Here is a 27494-nt window from a genome sequence, read left to right as displayed (position 1 = left end):
AACAAACGAATAGTACCAAAAATACTCACAAGTTTCATATTAATATGGTATGGTATATATTTGAATTATATATAGTTTACGTAAAACTATATTTTGTATTATATTTTGAACTGTTTTTATACAGTTCTTTCAAGTTAGAATTAAAGAAACAATGTTGTATTGTTAACTATTTTTTTAAATCAAATACTTACTGTGAAAGACTTGCTATGCAAGATTTTGTAATTGCAAGAATAAACTATGTTGGTCGGTCTGTTATAATGTTTATTTATTGTAAAGAAAGGTTTATATGTATTGTAACAATTTTTTTTTTAATTAATTGAACCAAATTTTTATACCCATTAATAAAAATAATTTCTTGTTTAATTTTATTACATTGGTACTTATTTTTTAATCATTTGGGAATCATTAAGTGACATCAGCAAACTCTAGCTGGAAACACTGTGTGTGTTATGTATAATCAAATCAGCACATCTCTTATACATTGTATGGATTATGAAGAAAAATGCTGATAGGTTAATTGATGGGTAAGAAAAGGAACTGCTCCAAAATTTGCATGAATGGGTCAAGGAAGATCGTTGGAAAACTTTGATCAGAACAGCATCTCAAAAAAGCAGAATAAATAAAAAATATAATGTAAAAATGGTGTTCATATTAATACAAAAATTTAAAATACAAAATAGAAGTATTTTTAAAAAATCATTGAAACTGTTAATTAATTACAAAAGCGAAGTTTTTTGTTTTTCCGCAATAATATACCATCATTAACAGGGATTTTTAATTCAAAGTAATGAGTTTTAATAAAAAAACTGAAAAAAATGTTTTAATCAAGCAAAAAATTTTTAATAAAAATAATAATTCACTATTGGTAATGAGAATATACCATTAAAAGCAATATGGGGAAAAAAATAAAAACTTTTCACCCGTGTGAGAAAGACTTTTTGATAATTCAGTAAATAGACATTATTTAATTTTATTAAAACATATACACTTATATAACATTTAAATATTAATTAATACAGTTCTTATTAATACATGAAATAAAAGAAAATAAACTATTAAAAATTTATGGAAGAAATGCAGAAAAATATAAATCTAGAATAGATTTGCATTTCAATCAATAAACTATTAATATTGCTTACAGAAGAATTGGTAAAAGTATATATGAATTCAAAAACCCAAAACTTAACATCAGTCTTTAAAATAAAGTAAAAAATTAATAGATTATTTTTTACACAGCAGCTGCTTTTTTTTTTATAATTTTTTAATAAATAAAAAATAATTTTTTGTAGTATGTCAAGAATTTTTTTAAAATTTATATTAATCTTTAACTAATTCCTCTTTTATGATGATGATTGTTTAACAACTGAAATGAATAACTATTAGCTTCAGATTTTATATTTTGTAAATGGTCCTTGACCATTTTTCTTGCTACCATTTACCATAGCTCATTTTTTCATATTTTATACATAAAATTATTAAAATGTATTTGAATAGGAAATCTAATTTAACTTTATATAAGTTAGTTGAAAAATATATTAGGAGGTTTGTTTAGGTAACTAGAAACAGAAACAAAAACATAAAAAGGCAAGGCCTTTCTCATACAGCGAAAGTACTGTGCTCCCTGGTGCAAAAATAGCGGTATCTGGTTTGATATAAATTGGATATACAGTTTTATAGAAATTAAACACTGATACCATACCTTCATAAATTCTCCTCAAGGTGTTTTTAGAAGGACTGATAAGTGTAAATTAATACTTTCACTGCAACTGTCAAATTTATTTTTACTCAGTATCCACTGTACGGAATCATGTGTCACTGTTGATATGTATTTAGCCTTGGACCTAATGAATATAAATTATTGACATACCTTTCAGGAGTAAATTTTTTTAAATTGTTTGATCCTTTCCTCAATTTTGTGGACTTGTTTACTTTTATAGCCTATAAATGACAAATTGAACTAAATTTAACAGAAAATTTTCAAAACTTATATCATAATGTTTTCAACTGTTCTTGCAACCTCCTGTTGTTAAAGACCAACAGGGCAATGAACAGGAGGGGGGGGGGAGTGACGGCCGGAACGTCACTAGGCGGGTGTCTTCCCCTACAGGGTTGGGATGTGGGATGTTCTTGCAACCAAATTGGTGTTGCAGTTCTCACCCAAGCATCAGTCATTTATTGTTGGCAAGTTTTTATAGTCAAGCAGAAACGTATTTAGAATTTGGTCAAAAAGTCTATTTATCTGTCTGTTCATTCAGTGTATCATTATTGTGTGTTTTTATCATTATATATATTTCATAATATTTGAATGAGTTAAAATATCCTTTTATGTGATTAAGTAAATTCCAAGATTATTGTTAATGTGCCTATTATTAATTTATGACTATAAGCTGGTCAGAAAATGTTGACTCTATGTTCTTATGGAAGTGCTTTAAGTGTTCACTGAAACTTTGTTTAAAGCTGTGTCCAGTTTTTTCAATACAGAACACTGTGCAGTCAGAGCAGTTCAGTGTACATATTCTAGGGATATTATGATTTTTAGCCAATTTTTGTTCTGTGTTTAATGGTTTGGTTTGTTTTTCTTTTATTGTTCTTAAGGCCAGAGATTAACCAATTTTTTTTTAATTTTCTGGAATAGTTTCTTAGAATCTTTATTTATACAGTGATATATTACTTGTTTTGTTTATTACTGTTTTTATTTTTATTTGATTTTATTTTGTATCATCATCATCATCTGGTGTTTTGCGGCAACAGATCCTTTATGCCACCGCTGTCTCTATCCACTTCTGTCCCAAGAGCCTTCTTCTTCATTCCTTTGTAGTTCACAATGTTCACCTCATCCTTCTTCTTCCTCACTTTCTTTCTCTTTCTACTGATACTTCCAATGCAATTGTCAAGATTCCACTTCCTCTAACCACATGTCCTAATGCCCTAAGCAGTTTCTTTTACTTTTGTATATTTCACATATAAGTGCTCTTTCTTCTTTAATCCTGTTCATTACTTCCTCATTCCTCAATTGATACATCTATTTTACTTTACCCATCCTTATTCACATCTCAAAAGCCTCAGTCCAGTTCTTTGTCCCTTCATCATTGTCCATGATTCACTTTCATAAAAGACACTTTTTAGGTACATTCGATTAACATCTTCCTTAACTTTAAGCCCAGAATTTTACTGCATTGTAATTTACTGAAGGCACTGTTATGTCACCATTAGGCACATTGTTCTGTTTGCCACTGTTATCCACCCATTACGTTTTTTCAACCCTCTGAAAGCATAACACCTAAATATCTGTAATATCTGTATTTACTTTTTCTATTCTTCCTTTACGTGTCCTTACCTCTAAATCCTCTTATTGGTAATTCTAAATTAATCTTCATAGTTTTTTTTTTTTGTATGGGAGTGTCAATAAGTTTGTTAAGTAATAAGTCAATAAAATCAATAAGTAATATCTTTCTACACATGCTAGGTATTTTATCGTGCTGAATTCTTTTATGTGGTCTTCGGGTGTCATGAGCATATTGAATACTCTTCAGATCATACTTACAAAAGCAATTTATGTATGGTTGGGTGGTTAGAGCTGTACATATTGTCTGTCGTTGTTAGTTTCCTATATATTTTGAAAGAGCTTTTTTGTCAGTTCCTTTTCTTTTTCTTTTTTTTTTTAAAGTGATTATTACATTATCAAATATGATTATTATTTTGGAAGATTTAGTATGAATAAAGGTTTCTTTTATACTTTATTCAATATTTTTAATCTAGTAAGCAAGACTTTTAGGTAATGTCCCTTTAATTCAAGTGTATGCATTTTATTTATTCAATATTTTTAAATATTTTAACTCTATTAAGTCAGAGTAATTCTATTTTAATACTTGAAATTTAAACAAATTTAAGTTTTCTGGGTCTTTTACACTGATAGCAATTTTGTGGATAAACAAATCACTCATCTAGTATCCAATTACAAATATAATAATCCATACTAGTTTTAAAGATCCATGTTCTTGTTCATTATGTAATTCACTTTCAATTCATAATGTGTACAAGATTCATTATTCGCTGAAACAAATTGGTCTAGTGATGCCCCACACAAAATTGCAATTTATGCAAAATAGCTTATTTTTATTTTATTGACTTATAGTTTGTAAAATGTCACAACTAAAATTAAATAATATTAGAACAACTATAAATAATAGTTGTGTGAAGTAGTTTTCTTTTAATTCTTCTTCTTTCTTTCTTTTAAGTTTTCTCTTAAGTTGATTCAATCAAAAAAAAAAATACCTTATCATTAGTAGATACATACCTACCTAGTATCTATGTGTGATAACTCAAACCCACAGTTAATAATAATAATACAAGTAAATGAAAAAGTTTTGATTTTTATGTAAAAAAGTATTATTTATATACACGTTCAAAAATAAATTTACTCTTAAATGAATTTAGGACTATCAGAGTAAAAGTGTGTAAGAGCAATCACTAAAATAAATTAGGAATTTAGATTATTAGAGGAGATGCTTTTTAATTTATAAAAATGATGACAGACATATGTCTTTAGCCATGCTGTCCCACTAATAGAATAGGTCTATCTTTATTACCATTCACTACTACTACTACTACTACTACTGTTAGTACAGCATGTGTCTGTGTGTATAAGTGTTTCTGTATTAATACAATGAATGTAACTGATGTATGAACCCATTTATATTTCTCAATAAATATTAATTAAAATTTACTTCATGCTCCTGATTTACTGTGGGCTCTTCTACTGGGGTTTCTATATCCTAAACAAGAGGACTAGTTAAATGGCACTGGCACTTAATTCCCTACTAGAATTATCTCATAAAAAACAGGAATTTCTTGAGATTTGTGTCTGTATATATTAGAAATTAGGATGACTATTAAAATATATTTTCTTTGTCATATATATATGTATATAATTATGTGTGTGTGTATGTGTGTTAAGAAACCTGTAAATACAGCAATATTTATAAAATTGCAACACTTATACAAAATTTACATACAAGAAGCTGAGTAGTACGAGGCATGTTTAATACATTCAGTTTAATGTGATGGAACAGTGATGATCATAGTAGTATAAGCAAGTGAGTAATATGAGTACTTCACCTCAATCCAAGCTTTATCAATTCCTACTAATAAAAGTGATATCATGAAAAATATTACAGAATTATAATTATAGAAAAAAAATTTGTATGAAAGCTTATCTTTTTTTTAGCAAATTAATAAAAATATTATGGTTTAGTTGGATTGTATTTGATAATGCAAATGATATTTAATGAAATATATTTTTTTACAAAAATTTTTTTTTTAAATCTATATTTCACATTCACATAATTAAAAGATACTTAATGAAATATTCAAAAGTGTATATATTACCTTCCTCATTAAAAAAAAACATGCTTAAATAACATGTAAATAACTTTAATGTGCTTTATTACATAACATTTAAATGCAAAATTAATGATATTTGCATTTTAAGGAACTATTATCAGTCTATTTTTTTAAATAAAAAAACAAAAATATGCATATGTATGTGTGTATGTGTAAGTATATATATATATGTGTGTGTGTGTGTATATATATATATATGTGTGTGTGTGTGTGTGTGTGTGTGTGTGTGTGTGTGTGTGTGTGTACATATATTAAGCTTCAGAGTCAACTTTTAAATCAGCTTGAATTTCTTCTGGTGATCGTAAATCTATAGCAAATTGTTTTTTTGTATCTTGAGAAGTTCTACCCTTTTTACTGTAATCTTGAAAAGCTGTTGCTAAACAGTAAGTTAGCTGCCTGGCAGCAGGTTTGTTTTCACAAATAAAAGCATGACATTCAAATGGGTTTTGATCAACTCTTACATCAGTAATGTCTCTGACAATTATCATTGAAAAAACACGTGTGTAGACAAGATCTTGTACACCATATGATATTGTATCGATTGGATAAGTTCTAGTTGTAGAACCAATCGTAAATGTACACCCGTCCTTCGATACTTTTAACCGTGTAGGTGGTAAATTTGTACCCTGTGGTTGTTGTTTTGCATGTGAAATCATAGATTCAACAGGTTTCCTCGTATGCTTTATTCCCCATAACCCTTTTGCTTCACGATGACCTAAATATTTTACATTGAATGTTTGTGGCAGTTCTTCCTTCATGAGGATTGTTGAACTTGAATTTGACATTTTTTCAACCAAAAAATTCAATTAACTTGAAAATAAGCTGTTAAATTTTTAGCATTGCTTAACTGCTGTTACCAGAAAAGATGCAGCATTAACTGATGGCAAATGTACTTGTACTAATTCCTCTGAGCTGAAAAAAAAAAAAAAACTGTAGTAAATTTAACATTAAAAAACATACATAATAATCCATTAAAAAATCTTTTTATTGCTTTGAAGAGCAGATAATTTCTATAAAAATTCATGTATTAACTCATAACAATATCATACTTAAGCAACAAGCTACTTTTTCTTTTATAAAAAAAAAGAAATAAGTGCAAGAATTATTATATAAATATAAAGTACAACAATTGATGAAAAAATGAAGCCTTAATGAGTATTTCAATTATTAGCCTGATCAGAAGTGATCTCTTTGCATAACAAAAATGAAGTATTTGAAACTAAAAGGTAATTATGAGCTTAAATACCTTTCAGCAGTTAATCTAGCAGCTTGTTTTGAACCATTAAAAAATTCACAGTTGAATGTAACAAATTGTTATAAATTTTCATAAACTCACCGCAACAAAAAGTGATGAAGATAAACACACACAAAAGATATACAGAAAAGCAATGATGATACAAACACTAACATGCATTTTCATCGTATCATATACTCTCAACTTTTCAAATCATGATATACAGGTACATTAATACATGCATATCGTCAGATCACATGGAAGAATTTATTGTTATAAAACTAATCTTTTATTGTCTATTCTTACAGATTTGAAGTGGATTATAATAATACAAATTGTTAAACTATTAGAAAATCAAAAAAAAATCCTTAATTCATATATAAGGATTTTATGAAAGTTTTGCTTTTAACAAGGTAAAACAATTACCTTGTTTTACTGGGCTAGTGGGACACAGCATTGTCAGATTATTTTTAGACAATTAATTTCTATACCAAGTACTGTAAGTACTTGCAGTTTCACCAGTTACAATGACTGAACTCAAATGAATGGGTTAGATAAGTTTTAATTTTTATTATCACTTTACCTTGTATTACCAGTATTTACTGGAAATAAAGTGAAATGGGATTACTGTTTACCACTTAACACAGATTGAACTTCAAATTTTTTTTAAGTTAATTTTTTTTTCACTTTTTTCAGCCTCACAGCCATTATATTTACTATTATAAAGGAAATTAGAATATTTATGTATATATATATATATATATATATATATATATGTATATATATATATATATATATATATATATATATATATATATATATATATATATATATATATATATATAAAACGAATAACTAAATAAAACTTTGAATTGATAGGATTTTACATTTCTACGTATTAAGCAAAACCAGAGGTAATTAATAGTACTTAAAACATTAAATTGAACATCTTGACTAAAATTTTGAATTAAAAGTAATTTTATTATTTTAATCATTAAAAATTTTACAAACAATTTGTTTTAAATATTACACCCTATCATGAGCCCCAAATCCATCAGTATAATATAACAGGTATATTAGTCAGTAGCAATTAAAAAATTTTATGATATTCCTTAAAGTTTCTAATACAATTAGAATAGTGGCACTTCATTAATATCTCTGACAAAGTATACATGAAAACCGTGTTCAGTTTTACATTTGTCAATTGCCAATAATAATTTTTCAGACACTTTATTTGAGAGGTTTTTTAATAAAATTTGAAAATAGGTCTGTTTTAAGAACCTTGATTCAAGAATTCTTATTTTGGTTGATTTTATATCTCTTGAAATCCTCAACAAAACTGTTCCAATTTCATTCATTACCCATAACAATGTTTTAATAGATCAGCCAAATCTCAAATTACCAAGTTTTTATTTGTATAAAGATATGTTAGCTTGACAACTTCAACTCGTACATATATGGGACACAGTGCTGTAATAAATTAAATATTGAAATAATAAATTATAAATAATAATAATATATTAGAAATAATAATTAGATTATTTTTTTATTGTTATTACATTATGGATGTGGCAGAAAAAGGGACACAATCAGTCAGATTCCTTCAGGCATAAAAGTGAATAGATTATTTTCAAGGTATAGTAATTAATTGTCTAAAAGTAATCTGACAATGCTGTGTCCCACTAGCCCACCAAGTCCATCATGTAGTAAATTTAAAAAATTGTAATAAAAAAATGTTCCTCTCATAATTGTTCCTTTCATAAGTCAATAGAGAATTTCCTACATTTGTAGAAATTGAAGTTAGATAGAATCTTGCTGTAATAAAAAGCATAATAAATGAAAAAAGTACTGTTTATAGTTTGAGGTTCAGTAGATTATTTAAAAATAATATTTAAACATTTGAAATAATTGGTTTTGAATTCTTTTTTTCTTTAAAACACCATAAAAAATCAACAAAAAAATCTGTCCTGGCTAAATTTTTATATGTAATTTATAAAAATCCTACTGTATTTTTTAGTATTTTTCCTTAAATTTTACTGCACATAATATTTAGTTGACACAGTAAGCACATTTACTCACAGTAAGTAGGGCACCCTCCTCTAAGTTGTGATATCATTGAAAAATGTACTCCTAGGGAAGATTTTTTAAGATATTGTTAAAACAACAAATGATATATTTAAATTTCATACAAAACTATTACATTTTTAATCTTACAATTAAATATTACAATGACTACCTGATAAATCTGACTTTTTTCTCATTGAAATGGTTTTTAGCATTTTCACTCAGGAAAACCATTGACTGTCGCTGAGGAAGATACTTAAAATGATTAAAATTAAAAAAATTGACCATTAAAGATTAATAGTTTTAAATTTGTTTCTTACATGAACATTATATGAAGTAATTAAAAAAAATATATATATATTTAAAGCATGAAAAGTATTTTTTCAGCAATTATTGAAAAGAAGAAAGTAGTGTGTAGATATAGACATATCTAGAAAAATACGATTAATAAATTATGAATGTATCAGATTAAATAAAATAGAAGGAAAATATGAGTTTCATGTAATTCTATCTTTAAATTACTTTTAATTTTATTTCTTTTTTTTTTGAAACAATGTATAAGACGATGAGTTACCCTGGGAAAAGTATAATATTAGATTCATTACTGAATTATTTTAACTTTATCACAACTCCATAAAATTCACTATCATGTATTATACAAGTGTATATATTTTACATGAGAAGTCAAAACAGTTCATTGTAGAAAAAATACTAGAATAAATTCATGATGTTAATTTTATTATGCGTTGTTGTTTATTCTTATTAAACATACAAATTAAATATTCTATTATATTATTACAATAAAAATAATACAATAGCTTGTTTTTTTTATTATATACATAGGCTAACTGATTTTGTGCATACATATATATGTGTGTTAAATATGTATATCAATTTACTAATCTAGGTTAATTAGTATGCACTCAAGAATATTTCACTTACATGAATCTCATAATTATATACATTAGATCTCACATTATTGCATGAATTTTAATGTGTTATCATGTAACATAATTTAACTACTTTGATTAGACAGGCTTAATTATAATTTACTTCTCATTCATGTATATTACATTTCACATAATCACATTTTATTTTATTTGTGCAGTTCTATGATACTTTTTGATATCACTCATTCGACTGTTGTTTTTGCTTTTCCATTCTTTCTATTGTACGCTAGTGTTTTCAACCATACTAATCGTAAACAGTCGCTAATCTTTTATTTATAACTTTTTTATTAAACTAACACCTCCAGTTATGAGAATTCTGACATTCTACACACTGCCTCAAATAATTTCCCACATTTAAGAGTGCTGGTCACATGAGCATTTATATCATCATTAATTAACTGACATTACAGGTGTTCTGTAGTAGTACTAACACAGGTTAAAATCCACTTAGTTTTCACTGAATCTGAACACTAAATGTAGTTGTGAATCTTAACACAGAACCTTTGTCATTTAGATTAATTAATGGTATTATCTCAGGACTGCAACAACTTGAGATAAGAAAAGACTAATTGCTGAAATGTAACTATACTATTAGTAGACTATTTTAGACGGCAAAAATCAACTAAATAATTTCCCTTATCAAGATAACAAACAGAAGAATCCTTCACAACTTAGTGGTTTTATACCATCTGGAACCCCTCAGTGTATATCATACTTAAAATAAAAATAGATGTAAAGATTGACTGTTAATGATCAAAGTCATCTTTAATAAAATATATGCCAAATAACATTTACGTTAAACACCACTTCAATCTCTTTTTGGATATTTACTGCACTTGTTAAAATTTAGAAACTGATTATTGTAACAACAGATAACTAAAACTCTTACGCAGTGGCTAATTAAAATAAATGAATAACATAAAATTTTAATTTTTGATTACACTTATGGACAAAATTTAAAGTAGGCTATCATGAGTTCAAGCTTTAAATGGTAAAAATGAACATTGCATTATTCAAACAAAAGAAAATATACTAATTAATTCTGTGATTGACTTGTGAAGTGCTTGACTTCAGATTGAGAACTTCATTTATTGTGATAGTTACTAAATCAAATAATAAATATGCTTTAGATATATTTTATATTTGACCAAACATCTAATTAAAATTTTTTGCTACTCTTTGCATCATGTTTTGATACAAGTCCATACTTTATAATATTATATAGTAGGCTACCCATGCTAATGTAGTGTTTAAGAAAACAATATCAATATTTTAAAAATATACAATGTAAATGTAGACTTATATGATATATGAAGAACATATGAACACCAGACTGAAAGAAAAATTGTCAAAATAAAATTTTTCTTTATAAATATAATAATTTTATACAATGTGCGTTGATTTTATGTGCCATTTGCATTGCATCAAAATGAATATAGTATGTATTTATTGGGTTGAGACAGTGTACACAATTCAAAATTTCTTACAAAAAGGCGTTCATTAATTTGTCTCTTCATGCAACCTACCCTAACTTTTAATATGGCTGAGATGTGTTTAAAGCATTTGAAGTACAAATTGTTTTCTCTAAGATTAATGATGTTCACTATACATTCAGTCCCTGTGGTGGACAGAGTGAAGGTTTCAATCATAGTGCTGGATATTACCAGCATTTTAATACTGAAACAAACACTTAATTCAGTGGTAAAGTGTCTTATTTTTCCTTAAGTAATCCTAGATACAGATTTAAATCTGGGTTATGGTAAAACTTTCTAGTCTAAAAAAAGATTATGTTGTCTGGGTGTAAAACAAGCTCATCTCCATTGGTGATAGTAGCGGAATTAAAGACAATCAAGACTGATTCAAGCCAAACCATTTTTTTATAACCTAGGGACTGAGAAATAAGTCAATGTAAAAAAAAGATCAAGTAATTGTACTTGTCTTGTATTCAAATCTCATAATAGTGTATTGTGTACCTTTCGTTTGTGGGTGTATTTATCTATTTATTGTACTTCAACTACCTAGCTGTGTCCTTTCTTTGTTAAGTAATAGTGTACGTATAGAGAAAAAAGCTTTTAAAATTGAAAATGTATTGCTAATAACAAGAAGTATCATATCTGAACTGAAACAAATATTTGCCAATGTTTTATATGAAGTGGATTATCATATGGATGTGAATCATGAGCAGTTAGTAAGAAGAAAGCAAGAACAATGGTAGTTTTGAAATGTAGTCAAGAAAAATGGAAGAAGTAAAATGGATAGACAAAATAAGAAATGAGAAAGTATTGAGGAGAAAAGGAAAGGACCAGAATTTAATGGAGATGATATGGAATAAGAAAACATTTTGGTCCAGGTATATATGAACACCACAGGGGAAGAACCTGGTAAGTCCATTTTTTTAATTTTGAGATTTAACCGCTAAATATTAACTTAAATGTAATTTTATACAGTGAAACAGTCAAAGGAAAACCTGATAGGTCCCAAGGTATAAGAAATTTTAAAAACCATGTATGTAGGAATAACATGACATGTCCATGCAGTAAAGGGGAAAAGTCTAAAAAGTCTAATAAGTCCGGGTAAATCTTGCAGGTTGGTAGACCTGGACCAGCTATGCATGAGGGAGTGGCTTTTTAGTGGATCCCACTGCAGTAGGCGGTGAACCCCGCACACCCAGTATGTACAGGCTACTAGGAGTTTAGTTTAGGCAAATTTTCCCACTTCCAACATAAAACAAAAAAAGACCTGGACCAGCTATTTTCATTTGTTTACATCAAGATTTTGAGTTTTGTGAGGTTATTATTAAAATATGCTTGTTTAGAGTGAATGTTTTATGATAGTTTAAAACATTGATGTCAGATAGTGAATTGTTGGATGGTAATAGCAGTATGGGAGGAATAGTAAGAAAGAAAACGTTTTGAAAAAACTCTGTTATTTTATGAACAAATTTAAAACTATAATCACATGAAACAGGTGATCCATGCCATTGTTCTAAAAACTGCTTTGAATTAATATCTGAGGAAGAAAAGAAAAGTCTAATAAAGAATATTAATTCTTTGAAGAACAATGAGGAAATAAAATTACATAATATTAACAATTAATGAAATCCACCTTACCAGCACATTGATATGAACTCAAGATCTTTCGGCTTACTTGAAAGCCATCATCAGGAGATAAAATTATTTAATTAATAATTAAAAAACTCACCAACAATTCTTTCATATATATATATATATATATATATATATATATATATATGTTCAAGCACTTTCAGAATAAAATTCCATCATCAGGAACTTAAAAAATGTATATTATAATCTTAATAAAACTAAAACTTCTTTGTCATGTAAATTTGTTTATGTAATGTAATATAATATAACAGTGGTCATCAAATGTTTAAAATTATGTCGACTTAACGCCCTGTCATTATGAATGTCTCCACCATTACTGAATTTTATTCTGAAAGCGCTTCAATGTATATATAAAAAAATTGTTGGTAAGTGGGTTTTTTAATTATTAATTATACATTCATACCAACAGGCCATGTTTTGATAAAATTATTGCATTAAACTCAAAAATTTTAAAAATCACAGTTAAAATGTAAAACAGTCATGACTGTCTGGTCCTACTAGTATACTGACAGGAGTCAGTTGGGTTCTGGTAGGACCAGGTAGTTATGACTGTTTTACATTTTAACTGCGATTTTTTTAAATTTTTGACTCAATGTAATAAATTTATCTCCTGATGATGGCTTTCAAGAGGGCTGAAAGATCTTGAGTTCATATCAGTGTGCTGGTAAAATGGATTTCATTAATTGTTAATATTATTTATTTAACATATCAGTGGTACCATGTTTGAGAAATTAAATAAAATTACATTTAGCTAGTTTATTGTCTTTAGTACCAGTTCAGTGAAGAAGACCAAGGAAAAATGAAAGTGATGAGTATCTCTGAGACTGTGTCGTTTATTATCTGGTCAAAGTAAAATGGGAAAATAACATACACAATATAGAGGTTTGTAAAACTGCTTTCATATTGTTGCATGGAACAACAAGATCTAAAGTAGGTGGTATTGTAGCCAAATTAAAACATACCAACAAAATTTCTAGAGATCTACTTGGTAAACATGAAAACTGTCCAAATAAAATGGATGAAGACATTAAAAAAACAGTCCTTGCACACATTTCCTCTTTCCAAACTAGATACAGTCATTACAGCTTAAAAAAGTCACAGAGAACTTATTTAGACAAGAATTTAAATGTTTTTAAAATTTTTTATATGTTAAAGGAAAAACACCCGCATGTGTTTGAAAAATGCCCAAGTTTTCTAATGAAATTTATCGATCTATTTTCAATAGCAATTTTAAAATTTTCTTAAATTATCTATGATTAGATATTTGCAGCACTTGTGATAAATGCAATGCAGAAAAAACAATAAGTATGAAAATAGGCTAGGAAAATGATCCAGTACAGAAAGATAATCTTAATAATGATATGAGGGTACTTGTGTTAATCACCAACTGAATTTGAAAAAGCAGCATACTTTTTGTGCTAGGAAAAGAGACTCAAAACAATGTGCTATGAAGAGCCTCACTAAAGAAGCAGTTACTGTGGGTTATAGTAGGAAAATTCCATGTCTCAACATTCAGATCAGTGGTCTATTATAAAAGACAACTATCTGTTTATATGTTTAACGTACATGTACTTACTTATATGTTTAACATACATGTGTTCAATGTTTTGAATGGAATGTTGATGTGCTGGAAATTTATTGTGACTCCTGTGCTGGACAAAATAAAAACACTCTTATAAAGCTTGACCACTGCCTGGTTCATGATTTAAAATATTTACGTTAAGAAAATATAAGGTCATATACAGTACATTATTATAAGATTACGTTATAAAAATAACTTATCCAATCAAAGGCCATTTTTATCTTGAATGTGATAAGAACACAGCTCTTATTAACAAAAAGAGTACATGTGAAGTTCCTGAAGAATGGTTCCAGGGAGTTGAAGGTTTAAGGGTGAAGCCAACTTCTTTTGAAGTAGTTAGAGTGGAAGATGATCTTGCAATCATTAAGTCCTGGGCAAGTTTTTCAATTTTTTTTATGAACAGAAAATTTCTTTTCAAATCAGCCCTACAAGGGAATTTTTGAATGAAAACCAACATCCAGTACTTATAAGGCAAACTTTCAGTCGGGCTTGGGAATAAAGTCCTTTGAAAAGAAACAATGAGTCTAAGAAGAAACGTGAACAAGTACACCTTCAACAGAAAAAGCAGCAGCCACTTGAAGAAAAGAAGAAAATGGTTTTAGAACAAGTGAAAAATATGCAGAAAGGACATTTCATCCTCCCTTAACCTGCTTATGAAGGTAAGAGTTCTGCATTACTTCTAAACCTTTTTTTAAAGCTTAAATAGCCTAACTGTTTAGTTATTAGATTGCAATATAGATTGCTTTAATAAATAAAATTATCGTTTTTTAATGTGTCTAAGTCAGAGTTTTCGAAAATTTTTAGGTGGTTTCCTTTATATTTTAGCAGAAATTGTTTAAAAGCAAACTATTAATTTTTTCACCGATTTGCTGCCAATATCTATGAAGAAATTTAACGACATCATCACTTATGGAATTTTATAGAATTGAGGCTAAATTATACTTTGACAAACTTCCGTATGAAAAGAAGTGAACACTGATATAAGTTTAAGAAATAGAATGGTGAAGATTTAAAAATCTATTTTAGCTAAAAAAATGTGTAAAATAATGTAATTCACTAAAATAGATTTTGTAAGGCTCAATAAAAAGGATTTTTCAATGATTGTATTGTGTTTTATTTTAAAAACCAAGTATATTAGACAATGTTACATGGAAAAGAAATGATAAGTACCCCAATGTTGGGGAAAAATGAGATAAGTCTGTACAGGTAAAATCTTTTAAAATAATGTTTTGTATTATATACTAATAAATCGAGAAAAAATATAAAGTGGGATAAGTCAATGGACCTCCCAGAAAAAATATTATAAAATTACTGAACATGTGTTTTAAAAAAGTTACAGTGTTTCAAACTTTAAAAATGGTCTGAAAAATATACAAAATTTGACTTATCAGGTTCTCTATGGTCTTCATATCCTATGTAGAAATAGTTTTCAGCAAAGGGTCAAAGATGGGAAAGTGAAAGGAATGAATAGATGAAGAAGAAGGTGGATTGGAATGATTACAGGCATTAGGAAGGGAAAAAGCTATAAAGAAATGAACAAAGACTCTCAGGACCAAGAAAACTGGAGAATGTTAAGTTGAAACCTGTCGAAAGACAAACTCACCAAAGAAGTGTACATGCATCTGTACTAAAATCTAGGTATGACAGGCTAGGACTTAATGCACTAGGGATTAGTTCTTGGCAAGATACAAAATGACCCGTTCTCTCAATGGTTCCCTCAATGGTCTAATCAAAATGTCTCTATTCCCTTTACCTTCCTTATCCTTGATCGATCCCCTCTTCCCTAGAATGGAACCATGGGGATTAGAGGGATTACACCAGGTGGTTACCCTCTCCCTGTTATTGCATTATGCTGTTTACATCTGGTAAACAGCAGGTAACCACTTTCTTAGTGGGGTGGCAACTCTTCTTGTTGGCTTTTTCATACATTCTGGTTCATATCCAGGATCACACAAAAACCTTAACTAATAGTGGCTTAGGTTTCTATTGAAAAATAACTAGATCTCTTTATTTCTCTTTCAATCAATCTACTAATTAAATCATTTTTAACATACTGTGTGTATTTTAGTAAACCTTTGGTGCCACTTATATAAGAGTTGTAAGTCACTTGATCCACTTTTATTAAAAGACTACTGGTGCTAGTTGTTACAGTTGAGGGTCTTCCATTATGTCTTCCTTCTTTGACACTGACTGTAATGGCCATTTCTGCTAATAAATATAAACAGCATGCACTTAATACTGCTTAAATCTGATGTTGAAAAAACTTTACTTATGATCTTGGAAGTTTTAGCTAAAACTTTGGGTATTGGCATTTTACCTTACTTCATATCATTCAGCTTACAGAATGCTACTTCACACGTGATTTTGTCATTGCAGAACCACGTGATCGTAGAAAGATGGAATATACTATCTTACCCAGGACTACGGAATTATTAACTATGCACATAAACAAAAAACTAAATTAAATTTGTTTATTTATGTATGTAAAAATATATATATATATATATATTTAAGTACACCTGAAACGTACTTAAACATCATTTCAATATCAGTAATAAAATGTAATATTAATTATAATAAAATTAATTTTATGTTGTATTCTGACATTAATATTTATAATTATAACAATTCTCTTTGTGACTTCAGGAAATGTTATAATGCTTTGTTTCATGATAGAAAGGGATATAAAAGACCTTTCCATAAATATATATACCTTTCTAAGTAAATAGTTTTTAATGTATAGTAAATTTTTTACTATATATTCATACTATCTACTCCAGCTTTTCTTCTGGCTACGACTTACTTAAACCATTTGAAGTACAAGAGACAGTAGCCAATGTCACTTTATCTAAAGTAATGAAAGTAATTATGTCCACCTTTAAGGTTGAGTGTCACCAACATTTTTATGCCTTGTCACATTAACATACAAGTTTACAACACTCAGTAAAAAAAGAATAGGGAACGAAGCCACTTCCCTCCTCCTTATCCAAGTAAGCATGGCATGGAATAACTCTATCCTTGAATGGAAGTTTGGTATATTCTTTAGCATCGATATGCCATTTTCAGGGTTGCCTATGTCTCACTTTCTGGTTACCTATAACTGTTTCAGTTTTGGTAGTTAAAAGCCATAGGACATATAATGACTTCTATTTTTGGAAAATTTTATTCCATCATAATCTAATATAATCAAAACTTTGATATAATTAAAAGTAAATTATTTAAATTATAAAAACACTTACTGTATTAATAAATGTGTTGTATATAAAATTAGACAACAATGCTCTTGCCACTGCAACTGGTGACATGAAACTAAAAGAACAACTTTGTTACTATGTAACTTGCAATAATATGTCAATATTTCTCTCTGACAAATAACTTATTGATCAAACACATATCCCATTAAATTCTAATATCTACAAGGAAGATGTATCTGCTTGATGAATGCTTTAAATAAGGATTCAGTTTTAAGTGTTTTCAGTTTAAAGTGTTTATTTATGAACAATTTTTCATATTAATTATTCAAAGGACAAACACAATAAATGCACTAATGATTCATCTAAAAACTCAAAAAAAGTCTTCTGAAAGTACATTTCCATGGATTAAATATATATATATATATATATATTTTATTTTTTTTTAATTAACTGACTGCTTATTATTTTTTCTTTTCCTATGTCAAGCACTTTTACAAAGATATCTCTGCTTTGTCAGTACATATGAATGTATGTATAGAAACTGAGATTAAAAATGTATTTATGAAATTTGAAATTTTAGAGAGATATGTTTACCATCTCAGTCATGGGGAAAAACTAAAGAAGAAACTAATAAAACTATGGAATGAAGTAGTTAATGTTCTTGTTATATTTTTATTTAATTATTCTGCCTCTCAACAACTCTCCTTCTAACCATCTGTTTTTCTCATAACAGACTAAAAACTGTCATCCAGTGGAAAAGGAAAATATTTGAAAAAGTACAACCAAAATAACCTTGTATATTATTCAGGTAACAATAGAATAAAATCCTAAGTAAATACTATATAAACACAAGAATTATTCTTAACAATAATGTAAGAAACTGAACATGAGGATTACAAAAATAAACATTAAATGAATGCAGTAATTTCAAGAGACAGGTAAGTAGAAAAATACCTAATGCTTCAAAATACTGTGTAGAGCCTTTTTTTAGTCAGATGAACTACAGAATGGATAAATATTATCAAATATAATATTTTCACTGGACTAAAAACATCTGCTTGATGTTATTGAGATGCACAGTCACTTACGAATCTAAACTTAAACAAATAATTTCTAATACCATGACCCATTTCCATATGAATACTGTTTTTACCAGTTACAATCATTTGGAAAAATAAAATATCACTGAAAACTTTTTAGTAATGTCAACAAAGTCTCACAAACAGACAAACACATGTGTGTACAATTGATTGGAAATGTTCTTATTAACTGCCTCTTCTAACAACTGATCGGGGAACTTCTTGCTATCTAACACATGAATCTTTACTATACCTCTTGAACCACTTCATGTATATTTGCTCTGTTTCTTTCAGAATTAGAGAGAAATATACCAAGTGACTACATGTTCGAGGAGCTTGTATAATTACATTCATGACAACCTATCCACCTGATGTAAGTGAAGTTTCTCTTTGTTTTTCCTATGATAAAACTGCTACAAAAAAAAAAAACTTTGAATCAGAAAGCATGCCTAGAATCTGAATAACTTTTCCCTTTTCAAACACTGGGCACTTTATACTTAAAGTCAGTCATAGCTTACAGTTCCTGTTTTACAGGAATGAATTATGTTCCAACAAGTGCTTTGTGAAAATTTAAGGACATTTTATTCCTGTCAGTCCATGTGACACCTTATTGACAGGATATTGAAATTTATGATGATCCTTTATACTCTTAACTGTAGAGTTAATTTTAATGCTGTGCACAAAAATATAATACTTATAGGTAATCAAAATCTTTACATCCTGAAAAAATAAAAAATAAAATGAGAGGCAATACTGGAACATATGGAACACAACAGTCTGACCAATTCCATAGATAGGGTCCTTCTAAAAATGAACTTTAAATATTCTCTGCCTTAATACAATTAACATGGTGTATTTGCTATACCATCAATAAGATGGTGTTTCAATACAATACAATTTATGAAACAAAAGATTGTCAGCCGTTTTTTGAAAAACCATTCCTAAAGTCCAAGTAAAAAGCGACCTTACATCGCAATATGAGTAGTACCGGTAACAAAGAGAAAACTACTAAGACTGGCAGTAGAAGTGCACACCATTAAACCAACACGAAATTCAAGATACAATTTTTAATATAGAAGTAAATGTATTTATAATTAATATTTGCCAAAACATTTTAGGAATAAAACCCAAATCTGAAATCGTTCAGAAATTAGACAAAAACCCCTTTTTTCAACATGGAAGTAACATGCTTACTCCCAGAGCGTAGAGAAAAAATCAATATTGAACATCTTTTGTTCAAACACAAGGTATATCTAATTTAGCTTTCTGAAGGAACTAAAAGTGATGCTAAGATAACACTTTATTAAAAATATCCCGATGATAATAAATATCATTATTTAAGATTAAAATAATATAAAAAATGACTATATTTTTAATAAAATGAAGTTTTAATTCTATTAACAAAAAAAAAAAAAAAAAAACAATTTATTAGAATTAATTTTTAATCAGTAAAATTTTTATACAATGCTTTTATAATATATTAGATAAAAACTGAATTTGCTGTTGTTCCTCCAGGTACCAGTTCTTATCTATTACCTGGAAAGGAACTCTCAGGGAATTTGGAAAAAAGTGTATCATATAAAAATTGTTTCAAATTGTTATTTTCTTTTAATTCTTACTGTCCTGAAATCTTACTAAAACACATCCCCGATTACAAGAAAATTATGTTTCAAAATAATTCCCGGTGATAAAAAATGAAAAAAAGTCCCAGAAAAATTTTTTCTTTTTGTTAACATGCATTCAAAGGGCGTTAATTAAAAAAAATGGGTATCACTAAAAGAAGTTGAATTTAAATTTAAAAGGGTTTAATCTTTTTCTAGTACATTTTTTTTTTTGAAAGGTTCTTACTGACCGAATAAATACTGCAAAATTTTTAAGAATTTAAAGATTTACCGAAGCTGATCGCCCCAAAAAAAAGGTGTTTCATTATTTATTAATTCTATTTTAATATAAAAATATGAAAGTATTCAACAGAAACATTTTTTTTCTACAATGGAATTCTCCTGTATCTAATGAGTATTACTAACTGGTAATCATAAACCTTACAAAATGTACATACTTTGAAGGTGCGTGTTTGCGCAATCGCGTATGCAAATTTTTATTATAAAAATAAAAAAAAGCTTATTATTAAAAAATTATGGCCTCAAAATTCGCAGAACTTAACATTTTTTTTTTTACAAACTCTTTACAAGAGTTTATCTTAATATGTATGTGCCTTTTTACGTTTGCAAAGGTATTCATTTTACAACACAAAAATCTTTTACTTAAATTATCAGAAAAGGTATTTTATACTTTTTCGCATCTCTGCTTGTGAAACAATCACTAAAATGGGTAGTTTAATGCAACGGACAAAATTTTAAGTCAAAATTAATACAACGTAGCATTTAAAAAACCTGCATAAATATTTTATGTATTTTAAGTGATTAGAGATACGTCAATGTATTTATTAGGTTGCGTTTGTATCTTGAATAATCTTCAAACATCTTAGTTTAATATCAGGAACTCATTTTTCATCATAACTTTCGCATTAATGAAAAAATACCATGTTGGATATATTATCAGTAAAATTAGTCAATCAATATTACTTATTACGCGATTACTACAATATTTATTCGGTTTATTTAACCTCTTACCTTTCTATTATGCGCCACGAAAAAAACGTTTGTCCTTGAAGAATTACAACTTACTTAAATCACTGGAAAGTGAGTTTTATAACACTTTAAGTCCGTTATTTTCTGAATTACCGTTGTGAGTTACAATTTAATTAAAAAAATCTGTACGAATATAACCGTCTTTCGATCGTTATTGCGGTGATGTAAGTCGAACATTCCAGAATTTCGCTTAGAAATTATTTAAAAAATAGGTTTCTAAATAACAAAAGATAAAACTCGGTTTTATCTATCACTTATGCATCTAAAATGTTTTTCGCTGTTCCAATTTCTTTCTCAGTAATGACATGAGAAAAAATACAAATCTTTCACGTAAGCGTAGTATACAGTACAAACCTCTTATCACTTATCTAACTATGCACGAAGGAATGAACCGAATGGAATAAAACTTCAAATGAACGCTTTTTATTTTACGACAAACTGCAGAGAATAAATTCTAAAGAATATCGAAGTCGCGTTAATTTGTTTCTGAAATAGAATAAAAATCTCAATGTAGCCAAGTAATAATTAATCATATTATTGTCATTGGATACATATTTTATTAAAACTATTATAAATAAAGAAAAAACTAAGACGATCGGTGAAAGATTTTTACATTAATTTAAATGGAATTTACTGAAATACAATTAAATTTTACAGGCATAAATAAAGAAATTTTCAGAATTAACACGAAAGATTGACGATTCATTTGTTAATCGTAAATATTAACATTATATTTACTTCTATCAAATCAGACAAAAGAACTATTTACGGACTTCTACCGCAATATTTCGGCATATGGAAAAATACCTTATATCAATGGTTCCCCAACTTTTTCGAGTCGCCCTTTTTCAATTAAAAGTTTTCCATGGCGCTCTACTCAAAGTAAAAGTACTACTACTCATAAGACTACTCGTAAGAGAAAAAAATAAATAAAACTCGTGCATCTTCATTATTTTTTTTTACTTTATTAACATTAAACTAATATTTATAAATGTCTTGGTTCAATTTATTATGAAGCTTTTACAATATTTCGCGGCGCCCTGTGAAGAGGCCGCGGTTCCCCGGGGGGCCGCAGCACACGGTTTGGGAATCACTGTCTTATATGTTTCCGTCACCAATTTTAATATCTATTGAATTACCTATCATTTAAAAAATATTACAATCTATTATGCAATACATTTTGTACTAGACTGCAAAACCAATATTACTATTTTGTTTAATTCATTATTACTATTATTAAAAAAAATCTTCATCTCCGTTCAACATGTAAAAGTATTACTTAAACAAATAATTTTAATTAAGTCTCAAAATTATTATTTTTGTTTTTTGGGACTTAAATAACTATTATCTTCACATCTCTGCTTTACTAAATTTCATATATATATTTTTTTTTACATTTTTATGTATTATTATACAAAGTCTCTCTTTATAATTATTTTTTTTATTTTGTAACATTACTACGATCACTATTTTCCAACAGTTTCCCTACATTTTTCCATGAAAATGTTAGAGGAGAGAAAGATTTTTTACGTAAGGATTAGTGTACCGTTCTTACTGCGATTTATATAATACATAATTAATTAGCGAGAATAAAATGCCTAAGGAACTAAAAAAAAAAAAAATATTAAAAAAAATACTTTCAGACTAACATCACCCTCTAAAAAAAAAATTATTCAACACTAGAAGAGAGATCAAAATTCATAGGATAAAGACAAGTTCTTTCCTGCACAAAAACAAACACGTTAAAATCTTCTATATTGAAAATAAAAGATTGATAGATAACATAAAAAAGTTTTAATTAAAATATATTTACTGAACGACAGGGGAAGTTATAATTTATTCATATCATTTAATTATTATACAGAATAAGTTAACACTTTTTAACCGATATTTAAACCTAACTCCAATCGTTTTAAAATTAGCATTCAAATATCATTTTACTTGAATATTTATAAGATGAATAACCTACAACCGTTTTAATCAAACGCAAAGAGATTTATTTAATATTTTAATCGGTAATCTAAAAGGTAACAAAAAGGTTACAGATATCTTTCACGATCTGATTATCAAAATTTCATCATATTATTAACAAAAATAAATATATTATTCGGCTTTAAAGTTAACGAAAGAACTGCTCTAGGGTTTGTGCGGAAAGATCGTGGAAAATCATCAGCGTAAACTAATAAAATTAGCAAATTTAAACATATATAGAATAACGGAAGAAAATATGTAAAGAAATAAACAAACACACATTAAAATTAAAATTTAGAAGACATTAATATAAAAATATAATTTAGAGTTACTGTAATTTAAATACTCGTTAAAAACTGCAACTAAAAATACAGTACTTAATATTACAGTAACATTGTCGTTTTAAAAATAAATCTAATTTATTATTAAATAAATTGGAAGTTTTAGATGGTAATCGATAGATGTCGCTAATTTATAAAATCGGCGATAATCTTTTAAAAGAATAATAACGTTGTTTCTCGTAGGGCAAATTATTATTTTGTGATACACGAAAATATTTTTTCTGATTGTTAGAATTTAAAAAACTTACAATTAAATTATTAATTAACAGATTTATATAAATGTAGATATAATTACATGGAAATAAAAGAATTTCATATTAATAATTGCAGATTAAATAATTTATATTTATATCGGAGTTAAGAAATGATCTGACTTTTTTATAGTAAAATTTAAATAACAAAAAAATAAAATTTATTAATAAATTGTTATTTTACTTTTTTTAACCGATAACGTAAAATAACATTTTAATAATTAATAATAGTTTTTTTTAACGTACCTTTATATGTTATCGTTATACTAACTATTGTGTAACTAATTGAAAAGAAAATACGTAAATATTTGTAAATAACGTACTTTGTCACTCTCACATTAAATAACAGATCGAGGTGCACAGCACCTGCCTAGAATATTGACTGACCCTCGTGTGTGCCGGAGATCATACCGGAAGTATTTCCGGTCTTTCTAATTTAAAAATTCAACTTTCCGGATGTACGCCCCAACAGTTCTGATCTAACAGCGACAACACGTATCTTCACGGGATGTAAATAACATTTTATATAAAATAATCCGTACCTACTGTCGTTATTACGATTCCGATCGAGAATATACCATGCAACAACTTTTCCGTAAATTTATATATTTCATACTAATAATTTTAAAAACTATTAAAAAAATGTTCTATTATATGAAATTTCTTTAAATATGTATATTAATTTAAAAAAATATATAAATATAAGGGAACTAAGCGAAAAAACTGTTAAAGCATTTTGCTGTTAAGTAAATAAAATTAAGCGTATAATTAAATGTTCATGCTGTATACAGATCTACTAGTATCGATCAGAGTTGTAGGAATTAGAAAGAACATATTTTTAAGTATATGAATACAGCATTACACTTTACGGTATTTAAAAATGGTTAAAGGAAAACCAAAAAAAAAAAAAAAATCATAAACGTGTTGTTACAAAAAGATGTTTAAAATTAAACTAGCTGATAAAGTTTAGAATAAATAAACCCTGGATATTTTTTACGAAAATTTCCCTATTCTTCTTTCAAAATTTTGAAAATTTTAATATTGTATTTAACAACGATGAAAATGATTAACTATGAAATTAAAAAGAGCAAAACATGTGTAATATTTTAATAAAAAACTGAAAGATCCGTAAAATATCTTTAATTACTTCCTCTCTCAAGGATGCAAGATAAAGGATTCTGTAAGTCTGGTTCTCATATCATTCTTTAAATGAATTTCATATAACCGTGTAAAAAAAGATTGAAACCCGGAACATTTAAATTAATCTTTTTTTTTTTTTGTTTGACAGATAGTAGGGTACAGAATGTTTTTATCTTTTTACATAAGTACTAATAGTGCTTTAAAAAATATGAAGTATCCAGCAAATCTCACTCAGATCGAGTACGAAGTCGTGACCCAAAGAGGATTAATTCATTCTTTTATAAAACTTTCAAAAATGTCAAATAACTGCCATCATATAAAAAGTTATTTTAAATTTATCTTCTTCCTCCCAAAACCCCAAAAAAGGATTTAAAATGTAAAAAAAAACTGTGAACGTTTAGATTCATTGTTTTTTGTTTGTAAAAATGGAGAGAAGGTAAGGAATTTTTTTTATGCTACAGTTAATAAAATGTTTAAAATGTCCCGGTAATCGTTTCATTTAATTATAATTATTTCTAAACAGTGATGGTGGGTTAAAATAGAATCACCCAACCTAGTATTGAATTATAAAAATAATAATAAAAGTGGCTCATGTACAAGAGTCACCGTAGTAAATTTCATAATCGTATATTTATTCACACCAGAAATATGCAAAATTAACCCAATACACACACATCCTTAGATATGAAACTCCTGTCTAGTTAATAGGATTTTTTTATAAACTGACGTCAAAACGTCGAGAAATGCAAAAAGCCTATACCAAAATATGTTGAGCCATCACAGTGTTTTTCCTTATTATAGTTTTTTCTATATTAAAAGCGTTGGGAAAGGAAAATTTAAAACCAATCGATGAAAACTAAAACTTAGGGGTAAGTTTTAGAAAAGGAAAAGATATGTGGTAACCTATTTAAAAAGTTTATTGAATCACTGAACATCAGTAAATTTTGCAATTAAATTACTATTTTTTATTCAAAAATTGTCCTCTCTTCAAGACGAAAGTTCAATTAAAGTTGGACAACTTCTCTAGTATTTCTTCGACGTATTTAAAAAGTGGCGTTATTGAATCCGACGATCAGTGTACGGAAACATTTAGAGTAATACAGAAATTCAAATTCACTAAATATATAGCAAAGATTTCAAAGACAATTTAAATTTCAGGAATCGCTAGAATTACACCTTTTAGCAGTACCATAAATGTTTTCTTATTTAAAGAAATAGGTTTAAAAGGTAATTTGAATAATTAACAGAAAATAAAAAAAAGATCATAATCGAAAGCGCTCGGAATAGTAAACCGATTAATAAACGATATTACGTATAATTGTTAATTCTTTTGTTTTTTATTAATTTTCCGCCCGTACACAAAAGATTCTATAGAAAATTAAATTATTCTACATATATATTAAAATCAAGTAAAAACTTATTCAGGTGAAATCTATGTTTGATATCCATCATTTTTTAATACATTAGAATTTCTATTGAAAATATATCAATTAAATTAAATCGTAAGAAAAGTAATCAATTTTTATTTTTCAATTATTTGTGAAAGAAAGGTTTAACAAAAAGTATTTATTTACTCTTAAATGTAGAGATTATGTGCATCGTTCTTAAATAAAAATACACAATCTGTCTTGATGCAGTGTCTTAAGCTAATTACGAGTTGTTTTTATTTTTTAAGATTTTTTAATTAAAGAGCTAACAGTTTATTAATATTATTTAAAATTATCAGTAACTTTTAGTTTCATTTGACAAACGAAATAACTGCGAGTGCTTATTTGTAGAAAGCCTACGTATAACAAAGGAATAATCTGTCGTACGTGAGATTTGTTTCGCGTATCGTGTTATTAGGTCGTGACGTGTAAAAAATGTTTTTAAATATTTCATAAATGTTTCCTGTAAATTTAAATTCGTTAATAAAATTTACTTTTTATCGCACTTAAAAAACGTAGACCTTCCGTATGATTATTTTACAAACATCCGTTAGAAATTGTTGTTAATTAATTAAAAATTTATTTAAAAAGTTTATACTCACTTGTTTTCCTTTAAGTCTAAAACTTTTATAATTTAGTTTTAATTTATGTAGATACAAAAGAAAAACATTTATCTCTGAAAAAAAAAACTGTTGCTAACTTAATTATAAAGACAAATAAGTAACTTGAGACAAAACGCGTATGCAGTCGACGTTTAAAATCGGTTATGAAACACTAACACCTTATCTTTCATTTAATGACGAAAGATGGCGCGATAAATGATAAAAAACTCATATGCGTTAAATATCTTAAGATAAATAATTTATATAATTATTACCCGCGTTCGTGTACACACACATGCACATACACATATATTTTAAGATACTGCTATGCGTTATTCTTTACATATTACACGTTAAAAGAAAAAATGTATAGCCTGTAATAAAAATTACTTCATCCATTGCTGCGAAGAAAAACCCTGCATGCTACCGAATATGTAGTTTACTTATTATTTAACTTTATAATTAAAAATCTATTAATCG

At 27.5% G+C, this 27494-nt stretch overlaps 1 protein-coding gene across 2 annotated transcripts; it reads right to left on the bottom strand.

The window, feature by feature from the left end:
* Positions 1 to 91: 91 nt before the first annotated feature.
* LOC142323566 (uncharacterized) lies at positions 92 to 27159 on the bottom strand. Of its 2 annotated transcripts, XM_075363369.1 has the most exons (3): positions 27015 to 27156; positions 17598 to 17667; positions 92 to 6315 (listed from the first exon to the last, which is right to left on the bottom strand). In XM_075363369.1, exon 3 carries the CDS (start codon positions 6186 to 6188, stop codon positions 5655 to 5657), a length of 534 nt encoding a protein of 177 aa, XP_075219484.1. In that variant the 5' UTR covers positions 6189 to 6315; positions 17598 to 17667; positions 27015 to 27156; the 3' UTR covers positions 92 to 5654. The 2 variants fall into 2 exon arrangements, with proteins under 2 accessions (XP_075219484.1, XP_075219483.1); XM_075363368.1 differs by lacking the exon at positions 17598 to 17667 and having other exon boundaries at positions 27015 to 27159.
* Positions 27160 to 27494: the final 335 nt, after the last annotated feature.

The sequence above is a fragment of the Lycorma delicatula genome, chromosome 4 (genome assembly GCF_047948215.1).
Source record: "Lycorma delicatula isolate Av1 chromosome 4, ASM4794821v1, whole genome shotgun sequence".
NCBI classification, from domain to species: domain Eukaryota; kingdom Metazoa; phylum Arthropoda; class Insecta; order Hemiptera; family Fulgoridae; genus Lycorma; species Lycorma delicatula.
This window is presented reverse-complemented; position numbering and strand designations above follow the sequence as displayed.

Bases quoted from the DNA above. Each gene is read 5' to 3' on its own strand.
- LOC142323566 (XM_075363368.1), bottom strand. From the start codon at position 6,188: ATGTCAAATTCAAGTTCAACAATCCTCATGAAGGAAGAACTGCCACAA.